This window comes from Mustela nivalis, assembly GCF_964662115.1.
Source record: "Mustela nivalis genome assembly, chromosome: 2".
Lineage (NCBI taxonomy): Eukaryota > Metazoa > Chordata > Mammalia > Carnivora > Mustelidae > Mustela > Mustela nivalis.
In genome coordinates, this window is record NC_139021.1 from 693,531 (window position 1) to 712,930 (window position 19,400).

Here is a 19,400-nt window from a genome sequence, read left to right on the forward strand (position 1 = left end):
GGCTCCAGCCATCACTTCCACATTCGCAAGGGCAGGAGAACGGATCCGGCTCAGAGGGCCGGCGTCTCTGGGTGAGGCCTTTGCCTGGTGCTCACCTGGAAGCTTCTGTTCTTATCCTACCGGCCAAAGCATAGTCACAAGGCCATGCCTCCAGGCACAAGAATCCAAATTGGGGTCTATGACTATGGAGGACAGAACTAGACACAGTCGCAGACCCTGCCGCACCATCAAAATAAAAGCATTTATGACCTGAGATTCTGTCCTTGTATGTCTGACCTACATTTTCACAGCCTGACAGTTCCTTGTTTTTCTCTTTGAAGCAGATTCCATGTGCAGCATGGAGCCCCACGCAGGGCTCGAACTCACAACCTCCTGAGATCAAGACCTGAGCTGAGATCGAGTTGGGCACTTAACCCACTGAGCCACCCAGGCGCCCCATAAAAATAAAATCTTAAAAAAAGAGGATCATACAAATGACATTACTGAAAATCAGAACAGAAATTCTGCTTCCCTGGAGCACCTGGGTGGCTCAGTGGGTTAAAGCCTCTGCCTTCGGCTCAGGTCATGATCTCAGGGACCTGGGATGGAGCCCATCGTTCTCCCTGCTCAGCGGGGAGCCTGCTTCCCCCTCTCTGCCTGCTGCTCTGTTTACTTGTGATCTCTGTCAAATAAACGAAATCTTAAAAAAACAATTAAGCTGCCCTGACAAATCAACTTTGTTGTTCCCATGGTTTCAAATCTTCTGTGTGCACAGGTAGGTTCAGAGCACAACGGAGATGACCCCACTTGTATGTTCCATGATTTAATGTGTTTTCAAGATTTGTACTTTAAGTGACTAAGTGCAGTAAAAAAAATGGCCGATTGAGGCCAAAGCCTGGCTGAAAGGCCCAGAAAGGATTTTGTTTTGGGCACCGGCCCGTAGAGACAGAGGAAGAGACGGCAGAGACCAAGACAGAGCGGAGAGGTCTGTGCGACCAGAAGAACGCGAGGCCACGGAGTAGCGGTGCCTGACCTGCGAGAGGGCACTCAACAGAAGCCAGCCGGGGAGGTGGCCAGGGGGTGCGGGCGCAACTGCTCTCTCAAGCCTCAGGAGCAGAACAGCCCGTTCAACAGTAAAGGACCGACAGGCCCCGCGGGATTATGGGACAGCGACCAGCTGCTCGCGCCCGTGGGTTCTCCAGCGCCTCCCCTCACCATGCTGGACACAGAGGCGCCCATCAGCAGACAACCAGCACGCCCTGGGGGCTAGACCTTCCCCACAGGCCTTCCCAGGCCCCACTGTTCCGGGTGTGGCACTGAAGGACACTGATCCCGAGCCCGCTCTGCAGGTGGGGCCCCTCTGCCTTCTGCCCACCCCATCAGGTGCCGGCAGAGGCCGGGAGCGGATGCGGCCCTGGCATGGCTAATGAATCTGTTTTGCTTTTTTCTTCCCTCCAGGACAGACACCAACCTTCCAACTCCTTTCCGGGGTCCCGTGGCCTGCCCACTGCTCCAGGGCCCTGGTTCTTAGGGGCGTCTGGCCTGGTCTGGTTCAGCTCCAAGGAAGCAGGTGCCCCTTCCAGACCCACACAGAGGTTCTGGCCCCGGGAGGTGCCCCGCCCACACCACAGGCCTCTGCAGGGCTCCAGCTCCAGCCCCTTTGCCCCTTCCACTCCAGCACTGCAGACGGAGCAGTGTGGACTCTGGGCACCCAGAGCGCCTCAGGCCCCAAGCCCTGCCCCCATCATTTCCTCCTACCGTGGCACTCGTGGGGCGGGGGCCAGGCAGGGTCAGCACAGGCCGTTTCCAGGTCCCGAGCCCAGTGTCCACCCAAGGCTCTCCTCTGAGGCTTATGGGGCTCGCGCCCTCACTCCTGCCGGCAGCAGGGCCCTCCGAGAAGTATCTGGGAAGGCCAAGCCTTCCTGAAGAGCTTCTCGCCCAGGGGCTGGGGGGCCCCACACGGACAGTAGACACTTGGCCAGCAGCACCAAAGGGCAGCTGAAACAGAACTGTTTATTTCCCAAGGAGACAACACAGGGGTTCGCCACCCCAGTCCTGACGCTGCAGGGCTGTGAGCCGCATGTCACTTCCAGAAGAGCACGTTCCAGAAGAGCAGCCAGCAGGGGTAGAGGCCCAGAGCCAACAGGGGGAAGAGCAGGGCACCGTAGGTGTGGTGCTCCAGCACGCCCTGGGCCAGCGCCGCCAGGAAGAGCTGCCAGCCCTCGGCCAGGGACAGTGGGGCCTCCTGCAGCTCCCGCCACAGGAACAAGCTGCCCAGGAGCGTGGCTGCTGGGCTCGTGAGCACCAGCAGGGCAGCGTAGAGGGGCCTGGGGGGAGAAGCAGCACCAGGTGGGGCTCAGGGCGGGGCGGGTGGTAGGGGGGGCATGGGCATCCCGTTGAGGGCACGGTGGTGGGAAGCAGCGCAGGCCCTGGGCTTGGGGAGGGGCAGGCAGGCACGTACCGGGGCCCGCAGGGCGTGGTGAGCGCGGCAGCAGGCACCATGGTGGCGGCCAGCAGGAAGCCCAGCGAGAAGTTGGTGAGGGTGATGCAGGCCAACTGCAGTGCCAGGTAGATGAGGGCCACCAGCTTCAGTGCCATCCAGCCTCTGTCTGGGGCCTGTGCACTCACCACCCTGCAGGACAAGGGGCTCAGATGCCTGGCCTGTGTGGCCAGGGTGCCCCCGCCCCCCTCCCCCAGCCCAGCTCCTCACCGCTGGGTGCTATGCGGAAGGGCTAGGCCTGCCGCGTAGATGGCCAGCAGAGTCAGCACCACGGCCTCGGCCTCGGCTACGGGGAAGTGCTGGGTAGCCACGTGTTGGCTCAGCACCGGCAGGATGTAGAGGGCCAGACCCATGGCCTGTGAGATCAGCAAGGGCGCCACCAGCGAGGCCAGCCCGACGCTCTACAACGGCACAGACAACGGGAGGTGGGCTGTGGGGCCAAGGGAGCCCCAGGGGTCCTCCCCACCATCGAGACTGAGCTGCCGAAGTGACGTTCGCCTGGAATCCCGCCCCAAGAGCAAGAGTGGGGGGACCATCACCTGTGCTGGCAGGACGGGAGGGCTAGGTCCAGAGGCCCCCCTAGGCTCCTCGGGGCCCACTCCGGCCTCATGCAATTGCATCCACAGCTCCAGAGCGTGGTCTAGTCAAGGATCCTGACGACAGGTGTGATGGAACATACCCAGCAGCAGACCCAGGGCTCACTCCCACTCCCCCAAGGACGGAGGATTCTCCCCAGCCTAGAGTGGAGAGGACCTGGGCTGGCCACACGCAGACGGGGGTTCAGAGGATATTTTGAGACCAAGGACCAAGAGCAGAAAGCCGGCAGCAGGCATGTAGAGGCCGATGGACACGAAGCGGGACAGCGCCGGGAGCAGGTAGAAGAAGAATGACTGGTGCAGGCGCTCCAGGAGGTGGTTGAGCTTGCGGAACACGCCCTCCAGGGCCCTGCCAGGATGGGGCAGCGTCATGGTCAGTCAGGCCCCCCCAGACCACCCCCTCCCCGACCCCAAGCATGGAAGCGGGGCCAATAGCTACTTACTTGCCCACGGCCACCAAGTCATACTTATATTGTCGGAAGCTGTTAATGCCACGGATGGTCAGGGCCTCCACACGGTAGCGCAGGAAGAGGCCATGAGGGCCGTGGGGGCGGCCGGAGGCCTGCTGCAGAACCATAAGCAGCAAGGTCTGCAGACCCTGCAGCGGCCCGTCGACGGATGTCCAGTCCTGGGGCTGCAGCTTAGAGGATTTGGGGGCAGGGTGAGAAAAGCCCCCCAGAGAGAAGCCCGTGGGAAGCCCAGGCCTCCCTGGAAGGCAGCCCCCCTTACCTTGCCCTGCAGCGTACACAGCAGCCCCCCTTTCTGACAGAAAGTCTGGAAGAGGTTGAGTAGATCGAGGTTGGGCAGCTGCCCGTTGAGCCCCTCCACAGCCACATCGAGGCTAGTGACCACATCACTGCTCAGCTCCAGAGCCACGGCTGCCTGGATGGCCCCCGCCCGGCCCTGCAGAGGGGATGACTGCATGCCTGTGGGAGCAGGGCAAGGAGCTGCCTATGGGGGGCCGCCGAGGACAGCGGTTCGGAGAGAGGGACCGGGGCAAGGCGACCCACCGGTGACGTTGACGTCGTGGTAGGCCTCCAGCCAAGCCTCTGTACCCAGAAGGTCTTGTTCTGTCACCAGGAAGATGATGTCTTTGGCCCAGTAAATCTGCCCTGGACACCAGAAACTAGGTCAGCAGGGCCTGAGACAGGGGCCAAACCGTCCCCTGCCCGCAGCAGCCCCCAAGCCTCACCCCGAAAGTGGGCAGCAAGTGCCAGCAGCAGCCCCACTGCCTGGCTGTTGGTAGAGTCCGGGCCACAGGGGACGGTGAGCACCAGGGACTCGGTGCTGGCAGCGCGCGGGGCCCGCAGGATGCCGTACACGTTGGTACCAGACACCATCTGGACACGGCATGGGAAAGACTTAGCATCACCCTACCCCGGAGGGCTGCCCTCCCTCGTCGCCCTAGACTGCCCACCAGGGATTTCCCGGGCCCGGGACATGCCACCGCCGGGCTTCCCGGCCCCAAGCCACCCTCCCCAGGCGCGTTTTGGTCCCAGGCACTCCTCTCCCCCACAATACGTAGCGCTCATGGGTCTCATCAGGAAAGGGCAGCCTCCGCGAGAAGCTCTGCGTGTACACTTCCAGCCCCACTGACCGCATCGTCCGCTCCAGCCACGCCACTGGCAGAGCCCTAGGGACACAAGGAGAGCCGCTAGGCAGAGCTCCCTGGCCTTGGCCACCACCACCTCCCCACGCCCGCGGCTGTGCGGCTCACCCCGACTTCCTGCGGTGCGCCGCGAAGTCTCGGGCCAAGCCCCGGGCACGGTCCCCGCCCGCGAACTGCTCCTCCACCATGGTGGAGCCCATGGCGTTCTCCGACATGTACGTGCGCTGGGTCAGCGGCGGGAAAGCCAGCGCCAGGAACCAGGCGACGCCCGCCACGTAGCTCAGCACGCTGCGGGGAGAGGGGGCGACGGCGCCCCGGAGCGTTAGCGGGTCCGCGCGCTCCGGCCCCGGGCCTCCCCGCGCTGCACCGCGGACGGAGGGGGCGTGTCGGAGGGACCCGGCCCCGGGGTCCAGGCGCTCCGGACGTCGGACGGGGGAGCTGAGCCGCGGGCCCGACGCCCGGAGCGAGCCCCGTGGGCTCCGAGACGCGGGCGCCAGCAGCCCGCGGGGGTACGGGGGCGCCGGCCCCCCGAGCCCCGGGCCCCGCGGATCCCGCCCCGGGCCCCGCGCTCACCAGAGCGGCGCGTTGAGACGCAGCACGAGGCGGGCGAGGGCGCGGCGGCGCACCGGGTCCGACAGGAGGCCCATGGCGGGGAGGGGCGGCTCCGGGGCCGCGCTCGGCCGCCAGCTCCAGCCGCGGGCCCGGGGCCGCGCTCCCGTCCGGCCGCCGCTCCGCGCCCGCCCTTCCGGTCCCGACGGCCCTCGCGCCGCCGCGCATGCTCCGAGCAGAGGCGGTGCGCTTCCCCGCCCGCCCCCGCCGCAGGGTCCCCGGGAGGGCGCGCCTTCAGGACGCGCGCGGCGACCGGCGGCCGCCCGGGCTGGCGGGGCAGAGCCAGGTCGAGCGCCCCGGGGCGAGGGGGCTGAGACCGGGGCGTCGGCAGACTCTTTCCTCTGGATGTTGGTCATTAACGGCAGCGAGTGCACAAGGGACATCCCCGTGCGGACGCAGCACCGAGGTCATCAGGATCAGATGACCACAGGCAGCAAAGTGCAGATGGTACTCTTGGTCAAAACGGGTTTCAAAGGAGCTGGGGTATGTGGAGCAAAAGCTGGGAGCAGGTCGGGAGGTGTGCGGGGAGGGCTGCAGGGGCTGGCCCAGGTGTGGAGAGAAGACCCGCCTCCTTCCCCCAGGTGAGAACTTGGATCTGTTGTACTTTTGTTGGAGTCTGGGGCTATGTAGGCCCAAAGGGCTCTTAGGGTGGAAGGGGCCATTCGGTCCAAGCCACAGTCTGGAAGATGTGAGACATGGCCCCCACATCGCCATGGCGGGCCCCAGATGTGCTGGCGGGACAGACACCCGATCCTGTCTGATGGCTGGGCTCATTATGCCAGGCTGCACCTCACTGCTCAGCGGCCTTGAGCCCTTCCTGGCACAACTGCTCTGTCCGACCTGGGACACGCCCCCCCCCCTTCTTTGGGCTGTGACTCTTGACACTGCAAGCAGTAGGTCCTTCATGTGTGGGGGACAGGGACGGTCCCGAGTCACCCGCCGGTTGCAAGCACCAGGCCAGGCTCTGAGGGTGTGGAAGCCCGTGGGAGATCAAAGTTCAGCACACTGTGTGTGGGTTTTATTCTGGAACGGGGGGCGGGGGTGCAGATGTTCAGTCCCCTAACAAAACAGAGGCCTCACGGACATGCTGTCGAACCACGCGGTCCAGCAGTGTGTGCACGTCCCGGGCAGCCCGGGCAGCGGCCTCCAGCACCGACTCTAGGTGGTCCTCGTGGAGCCTGGCATCCATTTCAAGCAGCGCAATCTGGCCTGAGGCCGGCAGCAAGGCCAGGGCCAGCTGGGGACCGCCAGCGGCCTCTTCCACGTGGCTGAGGTCCGCCAGGGCCGTGCTGTCCACAAAGCCAGCGGAGCAGGCGCACACAAAGTCCCGCATGGGTACTCCAGCGTCCAGCACTGCCAGCGTGGCTGCGTTCACACAAGCTGCGTAGGTCCCGCCATCTGCTTGCAGCACCTGCAGTAGCCCCCGTGGCATCCGTCCATTAGGCTCCTGACCCCTGGCTCCCAAACCCTCCCCGCCCGGGCCCCCCTCTCCCTCCCGGGGCTGACGGCTGCTGCTTGCTCACCTGCACGTAAATATCAATCTGGGAGCGTGGGTGCAGCTGTGTGAGGATGGCCGCCTCGAAGGTCTGACGCAGCTGCAGGCCCATCTCACAGGACTTACGGTCCCCATGGGGTCGCCGCTTGCGTTCACCTGTGCTGAAGGTCGCGGAACTATACTGACAGTTCACCAGGGCCCTGTCTGGCAGGGCTCGTGCTCGGGAGCCCCGGATCTGGGGGAGGAAGGGCACGTAAGCCGGGCTCATTGCTCCCCAGCTCCCACTACACCTTCCTCCGGCTCAGACCCAGGCCTCAGCTTCCCTCCCACCCTCCTACTTTACCTGCAAAGCAGCCTGCGGGAGGGCTGCGTGGCCAGTCTCTAAGCCACCACCGCGCCTGGACAGCATTTCTCTTAGCCAGGCCTCCCCGTTTCTTCCCTGCCTCACGCCCTCCCAGCCGTTCTCCACTGGTAGCGACAGCTGCTAGGTTCGCAAATCCCAGGTCCGACGCCGTCTGCTCCGCTGCCTCCCAAGCTTCCCCCCACGGGCGACATAAAACCCTCAACAGTGTCCCTGACCGACCGAGCGGCGAGCTGCTGCTTCCCTGAGACGACCGGGTCCCACCGGGAGTCCTTCCGCGCCTCCCCGCGAGCAGCCCTCCGCCCCGCAAACCCGCCTCGCTCCTCCCTTCTCCGGCAATGCAGACGCGGCGGTAGAGCCGGGAGGTTCATCCCGGCCCCGTCCTCAGGGCGCTGACGGCCCACGGAGGCGTCCAGCGAGGAGCTCCCGGAACGGACGCCCGAGGTGACTGGGCAGGGAGAGGCAGGGAAGCGCGGGGTGGCCGCGGAGCCGCTCGCCACGCAAGTCAGGTGCAGCCCGAGGACGGCGCCGGCCCGGAGGGGAGCGGAGGGGAGCGGAGGGCGCGCCCGGCGCCAGCGGAACGGCCAGGGTCGTGCGCCGGGGGGGACGCGCCGCCGCACGCTGCGGGGGCTCCGGCTTCGACTCCGAGTGCGCCGCGGCGGCCCCGAGCAGGGGCTGGGCGAACAGAAGCGCGCGGCCGGGCCCCCCGAGGCTCGGCCCGGCCCCCCGAGGCCCCGGCACCGCCCGGCTCGCGCGCCCCACTCGCCTCGTGCGGCCCGTAGACCACCGCAAGCGCCTTGGTGTTGCCTTGCTCGATGTAGGCCGAGCCGTCGGCCTGCGCGAACACGCCCATCCGCGCCTGGATCTTGCGCAGCTCGCCGGCGCGGCGTCCGTCCACGCGGTAGCCCTGGTCCGACAGCAGCTCTAGGCCCGCCATGGCGCCGGGCCGCGGGCCGCGCTTCCGTCTCCCGCCGGACTGCAGTTCCCGGCGGCTCTGACCCGCACTTCCGGCCACCCGGCGCCCGCGGTTTCCGGCGGTCCGGCGCCCACTTTCGGCCCCGGAGAACTAGGGTTCCCCCAGGGCGCCCGGCGGCCCCACGCCGCCCACCTCTGGTCCTGGGAAAGGACGCTCCCCCGCGGCGCCGCTTCCCTCCCTTCCGGCCCCGAGAATCTTCGGCGGTGCTGAGCCAGGGGAGGAAGACGGTGCCTGCGGCCGTTTTGGGGAGCTGGCCCACGGCGGCCAGAGGTGGAGATTGGCTCGGGAAAGAACTGCCCCCGTCGCGCCCCCTCGGGTTCGTCGTGGGGGCAGCTCTCGTACTGCCCGGGCCCTCCCCGGCTTCTACCCCACGCGCCTGCGCCCCGCTGGCCCCGCCCCCACCGAGCCCCTGCGCCTGCGCCTGCGCCGGTCGTGCCCGCCCCGCCCCCCCCCCCCCACGCCTGCGCCTGCGCCCGCTCCGCCCCGCCCCGCGCCTGCACCTGCGACCGGCGGACTCGGGCTGCCGCCTTCTCTCTGCGGCTGGGCCTGCCTGGAGGCTCCTGGTGGGTCCGGTGGGCGGTCGCAGCTCGGAGGAAGCCGCGTCCCGTCTCTGATGGTTTCTCGTTCTTCTGCAGCCATCAGTGCATTCATTCTCCCAAGCTGAGGCTGCGTGTGTTTTGTCCTTACACTTCAGTGTTTACGTTGCTCCGTTAAAAGTACTGACGATGGGGCGCCTGGGGGGCTCAGTGGGTTAAGCCTCTGCCTTCCACTGGGGTCATGATCTTGGGGTCCTGGGATTGATGAGGGAGCAGGAGGCTGGCTGAGGACAGAGCAGAAGCTGGCGCCTCGCACCCCCTCTCCACCCGCTCCCCTCCGTAATCTGTGTGGCCTTCCTCAGGCGCCCCTGACTGCCATAAAACGATAAATAGTTGACTTGCAGGGATCACAATCCTGCAGGACAGGAATCTCGGTTGCTCTGCAGATGTCCTGAGATCTACAAACAGGGAGGTTCCCTTATCAATAGCACAAAGTTCCAGAGGCAAATAACTCTGGGTTCCTGAAGCCCTAATGTCTCCCTCCCCACCATAAACGAAACTGGAGGAGGCTGAGGTAGAAGGGAATGTAAGTGACAGCAGGATCATAACACCCACCAAGGATCTCCCAACTATCTTGATGTTAATGGCTGACCTAAAGACGACATTGATCAAGCCACAAGGGCAAGCCCCCCACCCCTGCACCTTGTAGGCCCTCTTTAACATATGAAAACTCTGCTGAAACCTCCCTTCCCCTCACCTTCCCCCAACCACAAGGTGTGTAACCTGCCTACCCTCAACAACCCGGGGCAGCAGCAGCTCTTCCTGCCCACGGGTCCTATCCCTATGCTTTAATAAACACCACTTTGCACCAAAGATGTCTCAAGAATTCTTTCTTGGTCATCGGCTCTGAACTCAGCCCACCGAACCTCTCCTAGGTTCTAGAACTTCATCAGGATGGAGCCCGGCATCGGGCTCTCTGCTCAGCAGGAGCCTGCTTCCTCCTCTCTCTCTGCCTGCCTCTCTTGCCTACCTGTGATCTGTCTGTCAAATAAATAAAAAGTCTTTAAAAAAAAAAACATAAAAATTCCTCTGGAAACTTCCTTTATCTCTAAACCCCAAGATACGTGGTGGACATCATCGCCGCAAGCATACATGCACTGAGATACATCCGAAAGGTCTCAGGACTGAGTTTTCATGGAACAGTAGTGCATGACCTTCTAACAGGAGCTGTCCCCTCAGGGTCCTGGAAACCTTGTTCCCAAAATACCTGGGAGGCCCGCACTCTCCCTAACCCCTCCCAACTTGGAAATATATAGTGGGCCCCTCCCCAGGACCCAGTGCAGCTGTACCTGCCCCCAGTCCCACCCTGGTGCTTTAATAAAACCACCTTTTTGCACCAAAGACATTTCAAGAATTCTTTCTTGGGGCGCCTGGGTGGCTCAGTGGATTAAAGCCTCTGCCTTCCACTCAGGTCATAATCCCAGAGTCCTGGCATCGGGCTCTCTGCTCAGCAGGAGGCCTGCTTCCTCCTCTCTCTGCCTGCGTCTCTGCCTACTTTTTCTCTCTGTCAAATAAATAAATTAAAAAAAAAAAAAAAGAATTCTTTCTTGGCCAGGTCCTTCCAACCCTAACGTCTTTCCTACTATCTAAAGAGAATATGAGGGGCGCCTGAGCAGCTTAGATGGTGAAGCTTCTGCCTTTGGCTCAAGTCATGATCTTGGGGTTCTGGGAGTGAGTCCTGCCAAGGGATCTCAGCACGTAGTCTGCTTCTTCCTCTGCTTCTCCTCTCTGTTTGTGCACTCTCTCTCCGCCAAATGAATAAATAAAATCCTTAAAAAAATAAAAAGAATATGAGCTTGCACGTGTACAATACAAACTATGCATCAGTATTTTTAAAGAAGATTTTATTTATTTATGTATTTATTTGACACAGAGAGAGATCACAAGCAGGCAGAGAGGCAGGCAGAGAGAGAGGGGGAAGCAGGCTCCCCACTGAGCAGGGAGCCCAATGTGGGGCTCCCTGTGGGTCTCGATCCCAGGACCCTGAGACCATGACCTGAGCCGAAGATAGATTCTTACCCACTGAGCCACCCAGGCACCCCAAATTTGTATATGTTGAAGTAGACTTACGGGATCCTGGGGGTTGGGCTAGGATTGCCTCTTGCCTTTAGCAAAGTGTCAGCATCGAGGCATCCGAGCCCCTAGAGGAAAGTCGCTCTGCCTGTTCCAAGGACTTGTCAATGGGTTCTAGATAGTAGAAATTTAATAATTTCTATTCTGGGGGGGTACCTGCCTTCGGCTCGGATCATGATCACCGGGGTCCTGGGATCAAGTCCTGCATCGGGCTCCCTGCTCAGTGAGGAGTCTGCTTCTCCCTTGCCTGCTGTGCCTGCTGCTCCCCCTGCTTGTGTGCTCTCTCTCTCTCCCTCTGACAAATAAATAAATAAAATCTTTAAAATAAGTAAAAGAAATAAAGAAATAAAATGGGCCTTGTTCCCCTTCGAAATGAAGACGTGCTTGCTGCTTCTAGGACGGGTCTAGCGGGGCTTGTGTGTCTCATGCTGGGTAACCTCAGCCACATCGAGTAACAAAGCATAATCATGTCATTAAGTCTTGCAGTGCTGGGGCTTGTCTAGGCCCATCGAGGTGGTTTGCGCTCAGCATCTTTCCTGCTGGTGCGCACGGCAGATGGCGACAGCTCTGGTCCTGAGGGCTTCCTCTTCCATGTCGTCGGTGACTGATGCCGGCTATTGATCCGGACCGGAGACGGCGCCGGGGCATGGCCTGTCCGCGCAGCCAGTGCTTCCTGGAAGGTGACCTCCAGCTGACCTCAGAAGACAACAAGGTAGGCACATTCGGTGTTTTAAGACCAAGCCTCGGAAATCGTATAGTGTTATTCCCAGCAGCCTCTGTGGGAGGAGGTGGTCACAAAGTTCTGCTCGGGCTCCAGGGAGGGGAACACCGACCTTGACCCTCAAGAGAGGCAAAACCAACATCAGGACATAAGAGCAGGTAGGACCGACACACTGTAGCAGGCAAGAGCCCAGTCCTGCCAGCACAGTGTCCCCTTCGAGGGGGTCTCCGAGCTGAATGCAGCGTGAGGGCGGGGAGCCAGCCACGCCCCTGCACCTGCCCCCGTCTGAGGCCGGGATGGCCGGTGTCCTCGGGACTCACCCCCTGCCATCCACCCACCCTCGGATCTCTGGCTGGTTATTGGGGGCGGGGGGGGGGGGCTGGGGCTTTTCCCCTCAGCAGGCTGAGCCTGTGTTGTCCCCCTTCTAATCGGGTCAGTGCCGCGGTGGCTGTCCACTGGTGCGGGTGGGAGTCCCGCAGGTGTCCCACACTCTCCTGCATAGCAGTGACACTAGTTGCCCAGGACAATCCGTGATACTGGTCCGGGGCCTAAGGAGCCCAGGGCCCAAAGTGGCCGGGTGGTGGCTGCTCCCCCCAGGCCAGTGGAACCTTTCTTGTGTCCCTTGGTGGGAGTGTCCCTCTGCCCCCCGGGAACTAAGACCTCCAACCCGGCAGCACGAGCACTTCAGTGGGCCACTCCTGCCCCGTCGATTCTCTGACCCTGTGCTGTACCCCTGGGTAGATCCAGGGCTGCGGCTCACATGTACGCAGATCTGGGGACTACGTTTGGGACCCTAGGACCGCTCCGGACTCGGCAACTTGCTCAGAGGTGTTGAACTCGAGCCTGAGATTTTTTTTTTTTTTAAGATTTTATTGATTTATTTGACAGAGAGAGATCACAAGTAGGCAGAGAGGCAGGCAGAGAGAGAGGAAGGGAAGCAAGCTCCCCGCTGAGCAGAGAGCCCGATGCGGGACTCGATCCCAGGACCCTGAGATCATGACCTGAGCCGAAGGCAGCGGCTTAACCCACTGAGCCACCCAGGCGCCCCGAGCCTGAGATTTATTACAGAGAAAGGACAGTGATCCAAATCAGCAAAGGAGTAAGGTTCATGTGGCAAAGTTAGGGAACCAAGCACAGCTTCCAGAACCTTCTCCACACAACACATTAAACCCCCCAGGATCCAGGGGTGACAGTGCGTGGGAGACTCCATACTGAGGCTGGGCAGGGAGGCGCCCTCCATCTAGCACGTACCCCGACGCCAGAGGGCTGGGAGGAAGGCCGGAGCGCGGGACAAGCCCTCGTACTGGTTTGCACAGAGCAGGCTCAGTGAGCCACTCCTCAGGAATGGCGGAACCGTCCCCAGACGGAAGCCCCCAGGGACCGGCTAATGGGAGCGAGCGCACCTGCTAACGGGAGCGAGCGCATCTCACAAAGGAGAGCGCTCTTAGCCCTGCTGTGTGCCTCCTTCCTGCAGAGTGCTGTTTCCCAAAACAGAAGGTGAAGTCATGTGTCCGAAATCAAGCGAACAGAGTGAGAAAAGAAACCGTAACACGTAGCATAAATTGTTCAGAGTTGAGCAGCATCACAAACATCACAAAACACAGGGAACCCACATAATGTCATGAATTTCCCTTCTGAAATATTTCTCTAACACGCTTTCCTATGCTCTTTGGATGCACGCTCTGATGGCCTGTTAGGGTGACCACCAGCGGGCTCCGCTGGTGGAGAACGTGACTCTTGATCTCAGGCCTGTGAGTTTGATCCCCACAGTGGGTGTGGATGACTACAAGTAAAATGACAACAGTGTGTGATGTGTACATACAGAGAGAAGTCTCTTTTCTAACATGTTTGATTAAAGCTTCTTTTTACTATAGCTTAGAAAAGTTATTTTCAGGGAACAGCTCCTGTGGGTAATAGGGTGTCAGTTTTTAGGATCATTAAATTTGAGGAGCCCTCTGTCAAGTTTCGTGTACATGTGAGCCCTGAGGTTTCAGGGCCTTCGTGGTTTTCTTGTTTGTGACTAAACAACCTTAGACATGGTTTGAACTGATGACACCCATTGGCCAACTCAGCTGCCCAAGGTGCCCCGGCGCACAGCGTAGGTGTGTCCCTGGAGGCAACAGCTCAGGGACTCCAGGAAGTGGCTCTTCCCACTAACCCCCCCGCAAACGCAGCCCAGGCCCCTTTCCAAGCAGCCCCTCTCGCTCATGCAGCACAGGGGCCGTCGCCATGGGAAGGGAGCTTGAACTGATGGTGATTATTTTACTATTGCAGGTTTTACAAAATGCGGCCTTATCAACGCTCTACCAAGCCCCCCTGCCCCCGGGAAGGGGCTGTGTGAATGAGGGGTGAGCCTCTTGACGTCCCAGTGAGCCTGTCCCCAGAGACCTGACCCCTGAAGATAGCACAGACATATCCCAATGGTGGCCCCCCCACCAGGGGGCCAGTAACCAGCTGGGAATGTGCAGGGCCCTCCGCAGACGGTCACTTTTCCATTAGGCTGATGGGGGACTTGGGACGACGGTGAGTCCCACATCACGAGCTCAGCGGTGCAGGCCCCTGGGACTCCTCTGCTGGGCCCTCCAGATGAGGCTCAGCCAGTACTGTGCTGCCCAGTGGCCAGCGCTGCTCACGGGGGAACCCTGTAGAGCTGCTTTGTGAGCTTTACTGACCCCCACCCCACCCCATCTTTGATGGAAGCCTGGCTTCCTAGGAGCCCAGTCTGGGTCAGCACAGCTGGGGCTTAGGCTCCCCCGGCCAGGGAGGCAGCATCGCTGCTGACCGTTCTTGTGTGGCTGGAGAAGGCCTCGTGTCCCGCGGTGTGGTGGGCTGAGGAATTGTAAGGACCTATTTAGCAAAAGGATTTCATTAAAGTTAAACTGTCCCTGCTCCCCTTCCCACAGGGGATTCACTTAAAAACAAGTCCCAGAAACCAGCTCCAGGTAACAAAGCCCAGATACAAGGGTGGGTCAGGCCCGGTGGAGACAGCGGATCAGTGGGGGATGCGTACTGTCTCCCTGGTTACCAAGGAGTATGGGCCCCGCCCTTTGGGAGCCCTTTTGGCGCCAATCCCAGCCAAGGTGTGATAGGCTGGGTCAAATGTCTACTAGGGTAAATTGTAACTCCACTGGTCACCTGCATCACTGTGGACTTTCCTGTGTGTGTTACAATCTCATTGGTCACCTGTGCGTGGCCAGGCCCGACCGCATGGCCTTTGCCCTTCGAAGCCAGTCTGTGAAACAGAGAGGGGTCGCCCTCTCTTGGAAGAGGTGTGGCCCCGAACGTTCGGTTAGATTCCTGACGCTTGGCGTGAAATAAAGCTTTGCTTGACCTTCGCTTTGTATCAGTCTCGCTCCTTTGATCACGGACCCATTATTGGGGCACAACAGGAATCCCCTCCAGAGACCCAGAGCCCAGGCCTGAAAGCTGTGAACGGTACTTTCTAGGGCAAAAGGAAGCTTGTGGATATGGTTCAGTGGAGACGGGTAGACTGTCTTGGCCCTCGACGTCATCGCGATCGTCTTTGCGAGATGGAAGCGGACGGGGGTTCGGTTAGAGAAGAGAAGGCGAGTGACGGTGGGGACAGAGGCCGACAAGCAGAGGAGTGCGGCGCCCCGAGAATTCTTCCCCGGAACCTCTGGAAGGAACGCGCCTGTGAACACCTCGATTTTAATCCCTGAGACTCGCCCAAGCTTCGGCCCCCATAGCGCGGTGCTTGCGGTTCAAGCCTTCAGCCTGCGCTGAGACCCTTTCTGTCCTCTGTCGCCGAGATGATCTCCACGTCCCCGACATACCACCATCAGCGCCAACGTCCAGGCCGCCTCCTCCCGGGGCCAGCGTGCGGGGGAGGCGGCTCCTCGGGGAGCAGCGGCCCCGGCTCTGCCGGCGGGTGCCGGGGCCTGGCGGGCCTGGCTCGTCCTGCCCGGCAGGCCCCTCCGCCCAGCGGCTGGCCACGGGCCCTCGGGGTGCAGCCTCCAGGACTGGGAACCGGGCTGGGAGCGGGGAGGTTCTGGTACCAGTGCCAGGTCCTGCCGCAGGCCCGGCCCAGACAGCAGACCGCCTCCCACACACGCTGCGCGCCCTTTGGTCCAAGTCCAGAGTCAGGGTCACCGAGCTGTCCCGGAAGTCCTGGCCCTCAAGGTCAAGGCTGGATGGAGGCGTGCTGTCACTTCAGCCACATTCTTCTGGTCACAATAAGGGACAGCGCCAGTTCCCACGCCGAGGGGTGATGCCTCCTTTCCTGCGGGAGGCCCCGGGCGAGTCTCCGTGTGGCTGCCGGGTCAGCGGCCACGCGTCCTCTGGCAAGGCGGGCGCGCCTGCTGCCGCGGGGGCTGGGAGGCTCAGCGCCCGTGTGTCCACGCGGGGTCCCCGGCTTGGCCTCGAGGCGCCGGTCCATCAAGAGGACAGCACGTGCTGGGCTCCGGGTGGCGTCCGCGGTGCTGCCCGGTGAGTGGCTTCCCTAAGCCGCAGCGGGGCGTCGCCCAGGGCCCTGCCGGCCGCACCGGGGACCTGGACCTCAGCGACGGTCAGAGGGGACCGCTGCTCACCTAAGGACTTTTCCTTTGGCTGAAATGGAGGTAAAATTGGTCGACAACCTCCTGAGTGAGCCTGCGACCCCAGTCTCACACTCGCCCTCGCCGCAGCGGGGTCCCCACCGGGAGGCCACCGCCGCAGCCACTCGCTGCGCCCCCCAACCCCGCCCCACGCGGGCCGCGGCTGGCTCCGGCGGGTTCGTCTCCCTGAGCTTGTTCCCGCATGTGCCGAGATCCCACGTTCCTTCCTCCTCCTCTGGCTCCGCGCGGCCACTCCCTCAAGGGCCATCCGTGTGGTGACAGACAGCGGCCTCTCATTCTAGTTTCTGGCTGAGTGATGCTCTACGGGGTGTGTGCGAGCGAGTGTGCGAGAGTGTCAGTGAGCCAGTGAGTGTGTGGGTGTGCGAGTGAGCGAGACAGTGTGTGGGTGTGAGCCGCCCCCTCTGTCCGCTCCTCCGTGACGGGCGCGGGCCGTGTCTCACGGTGTCGATGATGCTGCTCGGACCCCCCACCCCACCCCGGGTGCAGACAGCGGGTGGAATCCGGGATTCTGTTTTCTCCGAAATACGCAGGAGTGGACTGCCTGAGTCATAGGGCATTTCTGTTCTTCCTTTTCTGAGAAACTCCGTGCTGTTTTCCGCAGCAGCCGCACCGGTTAGCACCCCGCCAGCAGCGCACGAGGGTTCCCTTCGCCCACGCGGCCGCCCACGCCGGCTCTTTCCCCGTGTTTCCCACACGTGCTGATCTAACAGGCGGGAGGTGATGTCTCCCTGTGGCTTTGCTTTGCGTTTCCCTGACAATCGGCTGATGTCAAATGTCCTTTCATGTGTCTGTTGGTCGTCCGCATGTCTTGGGAAAAGTGTCTGCTTAGATCCTCTGCCCGTTTTTTCATCAGGTTGCTTGGTGGGTTTGTTGTTGTTGTTGAGTTGCATGAGTTTTTGTGTATTCCGAATATCGACCCCATATCAGATGGGGGACTTGTAAATATCCTCTCCTGTTCAGGACATTGCCTTTTCCTTTCTGTGATGGTTTCCTTTGCACACAAGCAGGGGGAGAGGCAGAGAGAGGGAGAAACAGACCCCTCGCGGAGCAGAGAGCCCCACGTGGGGCTCGATCCCAGGACCCCGGGATCATGACCTGAGCCGAAGGTAGATGCTCAACCGACTGAGCCACCCAGGTGGTACCCAGGTCTCTTTTTGTCCTGCGTTGCGGAGGCTCTGTTCGTCCACTTCTGAGGGCTGTTTCCGAGGAGGCCCCTCCACATGTAGATGTGAATTTGTTGCGTCCTTGGAAGGAGGCGAGTTCTGGACCTTCCATGCCTCCGTCTTGTGAAGAACTTTTTAAAATATTTTTTTGTAAGGCAGGTCTTCTAGCAGGAAATTCTCCATCTTTGTCATGGACTGCCTTTATTTTACCTTAATTTCCCAGAGGTCACTTTCCAGAATTTAGGATTCTTGCTCAAGTCATTGAAAGAAGGACTGGAAGTGTCATGTCATTGTTTGCTGCCTCCATTGTTTCTGTCAAGAAGTTAGGTGTTGATCTTACTGGGTTTCCTCACGTGCAAGAAGTCATTTTTATCTTGTGACTTTGGAGGTTTTCTCTGTTTTTTATGATATGCTCCCACAGAGCAGCCACATCCCTTGACTCGTGGCCCTTCTGCGGCAAACAGTCTCCCTTGCACGGAACGTCTTTCACGCTGTGATCTCTTCCTCTAGGAAGGAACCTCTTCTTCCAAGGGCCCACCTGATTCAGTAGGTCTCACCCCACATAATCTCCCTTTATGCCTCCTGTAATTACGTATAAATAACTTTATTGTGGCTGTAAAGCCCCTTCTCTTCTTGGATGACACAGGGTATGTCCAGGAGTGCAGGCATCCTTGGGGGCCTTTGAATTCTGCCTGCCACATTGCCGCTCTGAGAGGGGCTGGGCTGGAGGTTCACTGCCCTGAGCCTGTCATTCCTTTGAGCTAAGGTCTCTAGTCTTGGCAGAAACGCCCTACTCCATAACCCTGAGGCCCGGGGAGCTCCTAGTCCGACTCTTAGAACCATCATCATGTCCATCGAGCTTTAGGGCAGTCGCCGCCCTATCTCCTGGAACACGGCTGTCAGAGGCGGCCCCTCCACGGCCGGCACTGTGAAGCCCCCACCCCCCTCCCCGGAGTTCGCTGTTCCCAGAACCTGCCTGTTAACAAGTGGAAACCGCCCCGAGCAGACCCGCAGAAAGGAAATGACGATGTGAGATAAATACTCCTTGTAACTAAGGGAAGGACAGGCAAAGCGCAGAGCCACCCCATTAGAAGCTCCCGGGTGAGGGAAGGGAGTCCTTCATGGCCTCGAACCTGTGAACCTCACTGCTCCCCTTACGCGGGCTCCCATGCCACCCGGAATCTGCTGTCTTCAGCCCTTTCCCGGGGGCTCCCTGCTGCGCGCCCCGCCCTCTCCCACGACATTGTCTCCACTGTCTCCCCAGGGGCCCCTGGCCTCCATGTGCGCTGCCCCCCACCCCCTGCCCCAGGCTCAGCCCCGGCCTGATGCACTTGCTGACTCACCCCCGTCCCTGGATTCTGACCTCCCCGGTCTTCATTGTGTGGCTCCTGCTGCCGCTAGGCCAAAGAGCCCCCTCCTTTAGGCAGCGGGAACGCTCACTCTCCCAGCCCCTCCCGAGGTCGTGCTGGCTGCCACCGCCTTGTGGACCATGCCTGGCCACCCAGCCCCGCGACAGGCACCGGCAGGTGGAGATGCTGCCGCTGGCGGCAGTGGGGTTGCCCGGATCCTCGACTCCCTCTTCCTGCACCACGTCCGCGCCAGGCTGGGGTAAAGGAGCTTCCGGTGAACAGACACTTCTCCAACGAAGACACTTCTCCAGATGGCCAAGAGACGCATGAAAACGTGCTCCACATCACTCGATATCAGGGACATACAGATCCAAGCCACAGTGAGATCCCACCTCACAGCAGCCAGAACGGCTAAAATCAACCACTCAGGAAACGACAGATGCTGGCGAGGATGCGGAGGAAGGGGAGCCTCCTGCACGGCTGGGGGGAACGCGAGCTGGTGCGGCCGCTCTGCAAAACAGCATGGAGGGTCCTCAGAAAGTTGAAAATTGAGCTACTCTACAGCCCAGCAGTCCTACTACTGGATATTTACCGTAAAGATACGAATGCAGTGATCCGAAGGGGCACGTGCACCCGAATGTTTACAGCAGCAACGTCCACAATAGCCCAACTGGAAAGAACCGGGATGTCCATCAACAGATGAATGGATAAAGAAGATGTGGTGTCTCACTCTCTCTCTCTCTAATATATGTAATATTTTAGTATTATATATTTAATAGTATCTGATTTAATTTAATAA

The 19,400-nt window shown here is 60.9% G+C and overlaps 2 protein-coding genes across 3 annotated transcripts; both read right to left on the minus strand.

The window, feature by feature from the left end:
* Positions 1–1,972: 1,972 nt before the first annotated feature.
* On the minus strand, positions 1,973–5,425 carry GPAA1 (glycosylphosphatidylinositol anchor attachment 1). The gene is made up of 12 exons (XM_082720498.1): positions 5,258–5,425; positions 4,793–4,972; positions 4,597–4,708; positions 4,268–4,415; positions 4,086–4,187; positions 3,805–4,001; positions 3,519–3,715; positions 3,271–3,424; positions 3,019–3,114; positions 2,690–2,880; positions 2,441–2,611; positions 1,973–2,306 (listed from the first exon to the last, which is right to left on the minus strand). The coding sequence occupies exons 1-12, from the start codon at positions 5,329–5,331 to the stop codon at positions 2,063–2,065; spliced, it is 1,866 nt and encodes a 621-aa protein (XP_082576624.1). The 5' UTR covers positions 5,332–5,425; the 3' UTR covers positions 1,973–2,062.
* An 864-nt stretch (positions 5,426–6,289) lies between these two features.
* Positions 6,290–8,516, minus strand: EXOSC4 (exosome component 4). 2 transcript variants are annotated; one of them, XM_082720577.1, is made up of 3 exons: positions 7,916–8,516; positions 6,817–7,023; positions 6,290–6,704 (listed from the first exon to the last, which is right to left on the minus strand). In XM_082720577.1, exons 1-3 carry the CDS (start codon positions 8,084–8,086, stop codon positions 6,345–6,347), a joined length of 738 nt encoding a protein of 245 aa, XP_082576703.1. In that variant the 5' UTR covers positions 8,087–8,516; the 3' UTR covers positions 6,290–6,344. The 2 variants fall into 2 exon arrangements, with proteins under 2 accessions (XP_082576703.1, XP_082576704.1); XM_082720578.1 differs by lacking the exon at positions 7,916–8,516 and adding an exon at positions 7,132–7,843.
* Between the last annotated feature and the right edge of the window lie 10,884 nt (positions 8,517–19,400).

Excerpts from the sequence above, each read along its gene's own strand:
- GPAA1 (XM_082720498.1), bottom strand. The coding sequence starts at position 5,331 with ATGGGCCTCCTGTCGGACCCGGTGCGCCGCCGCGCCCTCGCCCGCCTC. Across the intron at positions 3,425-3,518 it reads GACTTGGTGGCCGTGGGCAA|GGCCCTGGAGGGCGTGTTCC; the intron begins GTAAGTAGCTAT and ends CCATCCTGGCAG. Across the intron at positions 2,307-2,440 it reads ACCACGCCCTGCGGGCCCCG|GCCCCTCTACGCTGCCCTGC; the intron begins GTACGTGCCTGC and ends TTCTCCCCCCAG.
- EXOSC4 (XM_082720577.1), bottom strand. The coding sequence starts at position 8,086 with ATGGCGGGCCTAGAGCTGCTGTCGGACCAGGGCTACCGCGTGGACGGA. Across the intron at positions 7,024-7,915 it reads TGGTCTACGGGCCGCACGAG|ATCCGGGGCTCCCGAGCACG; the intron begins GCGAGTGGGGCG and ends TTCCTCCCCCAG. Across the intron at positions 6,705-6,816 it reads AGATTGATATTTACGTGCAG|GTGCTGCAAGCAGATGGCGG; the intron begins GTGAGCAAGCAG and ends GGGCTACTGCAG.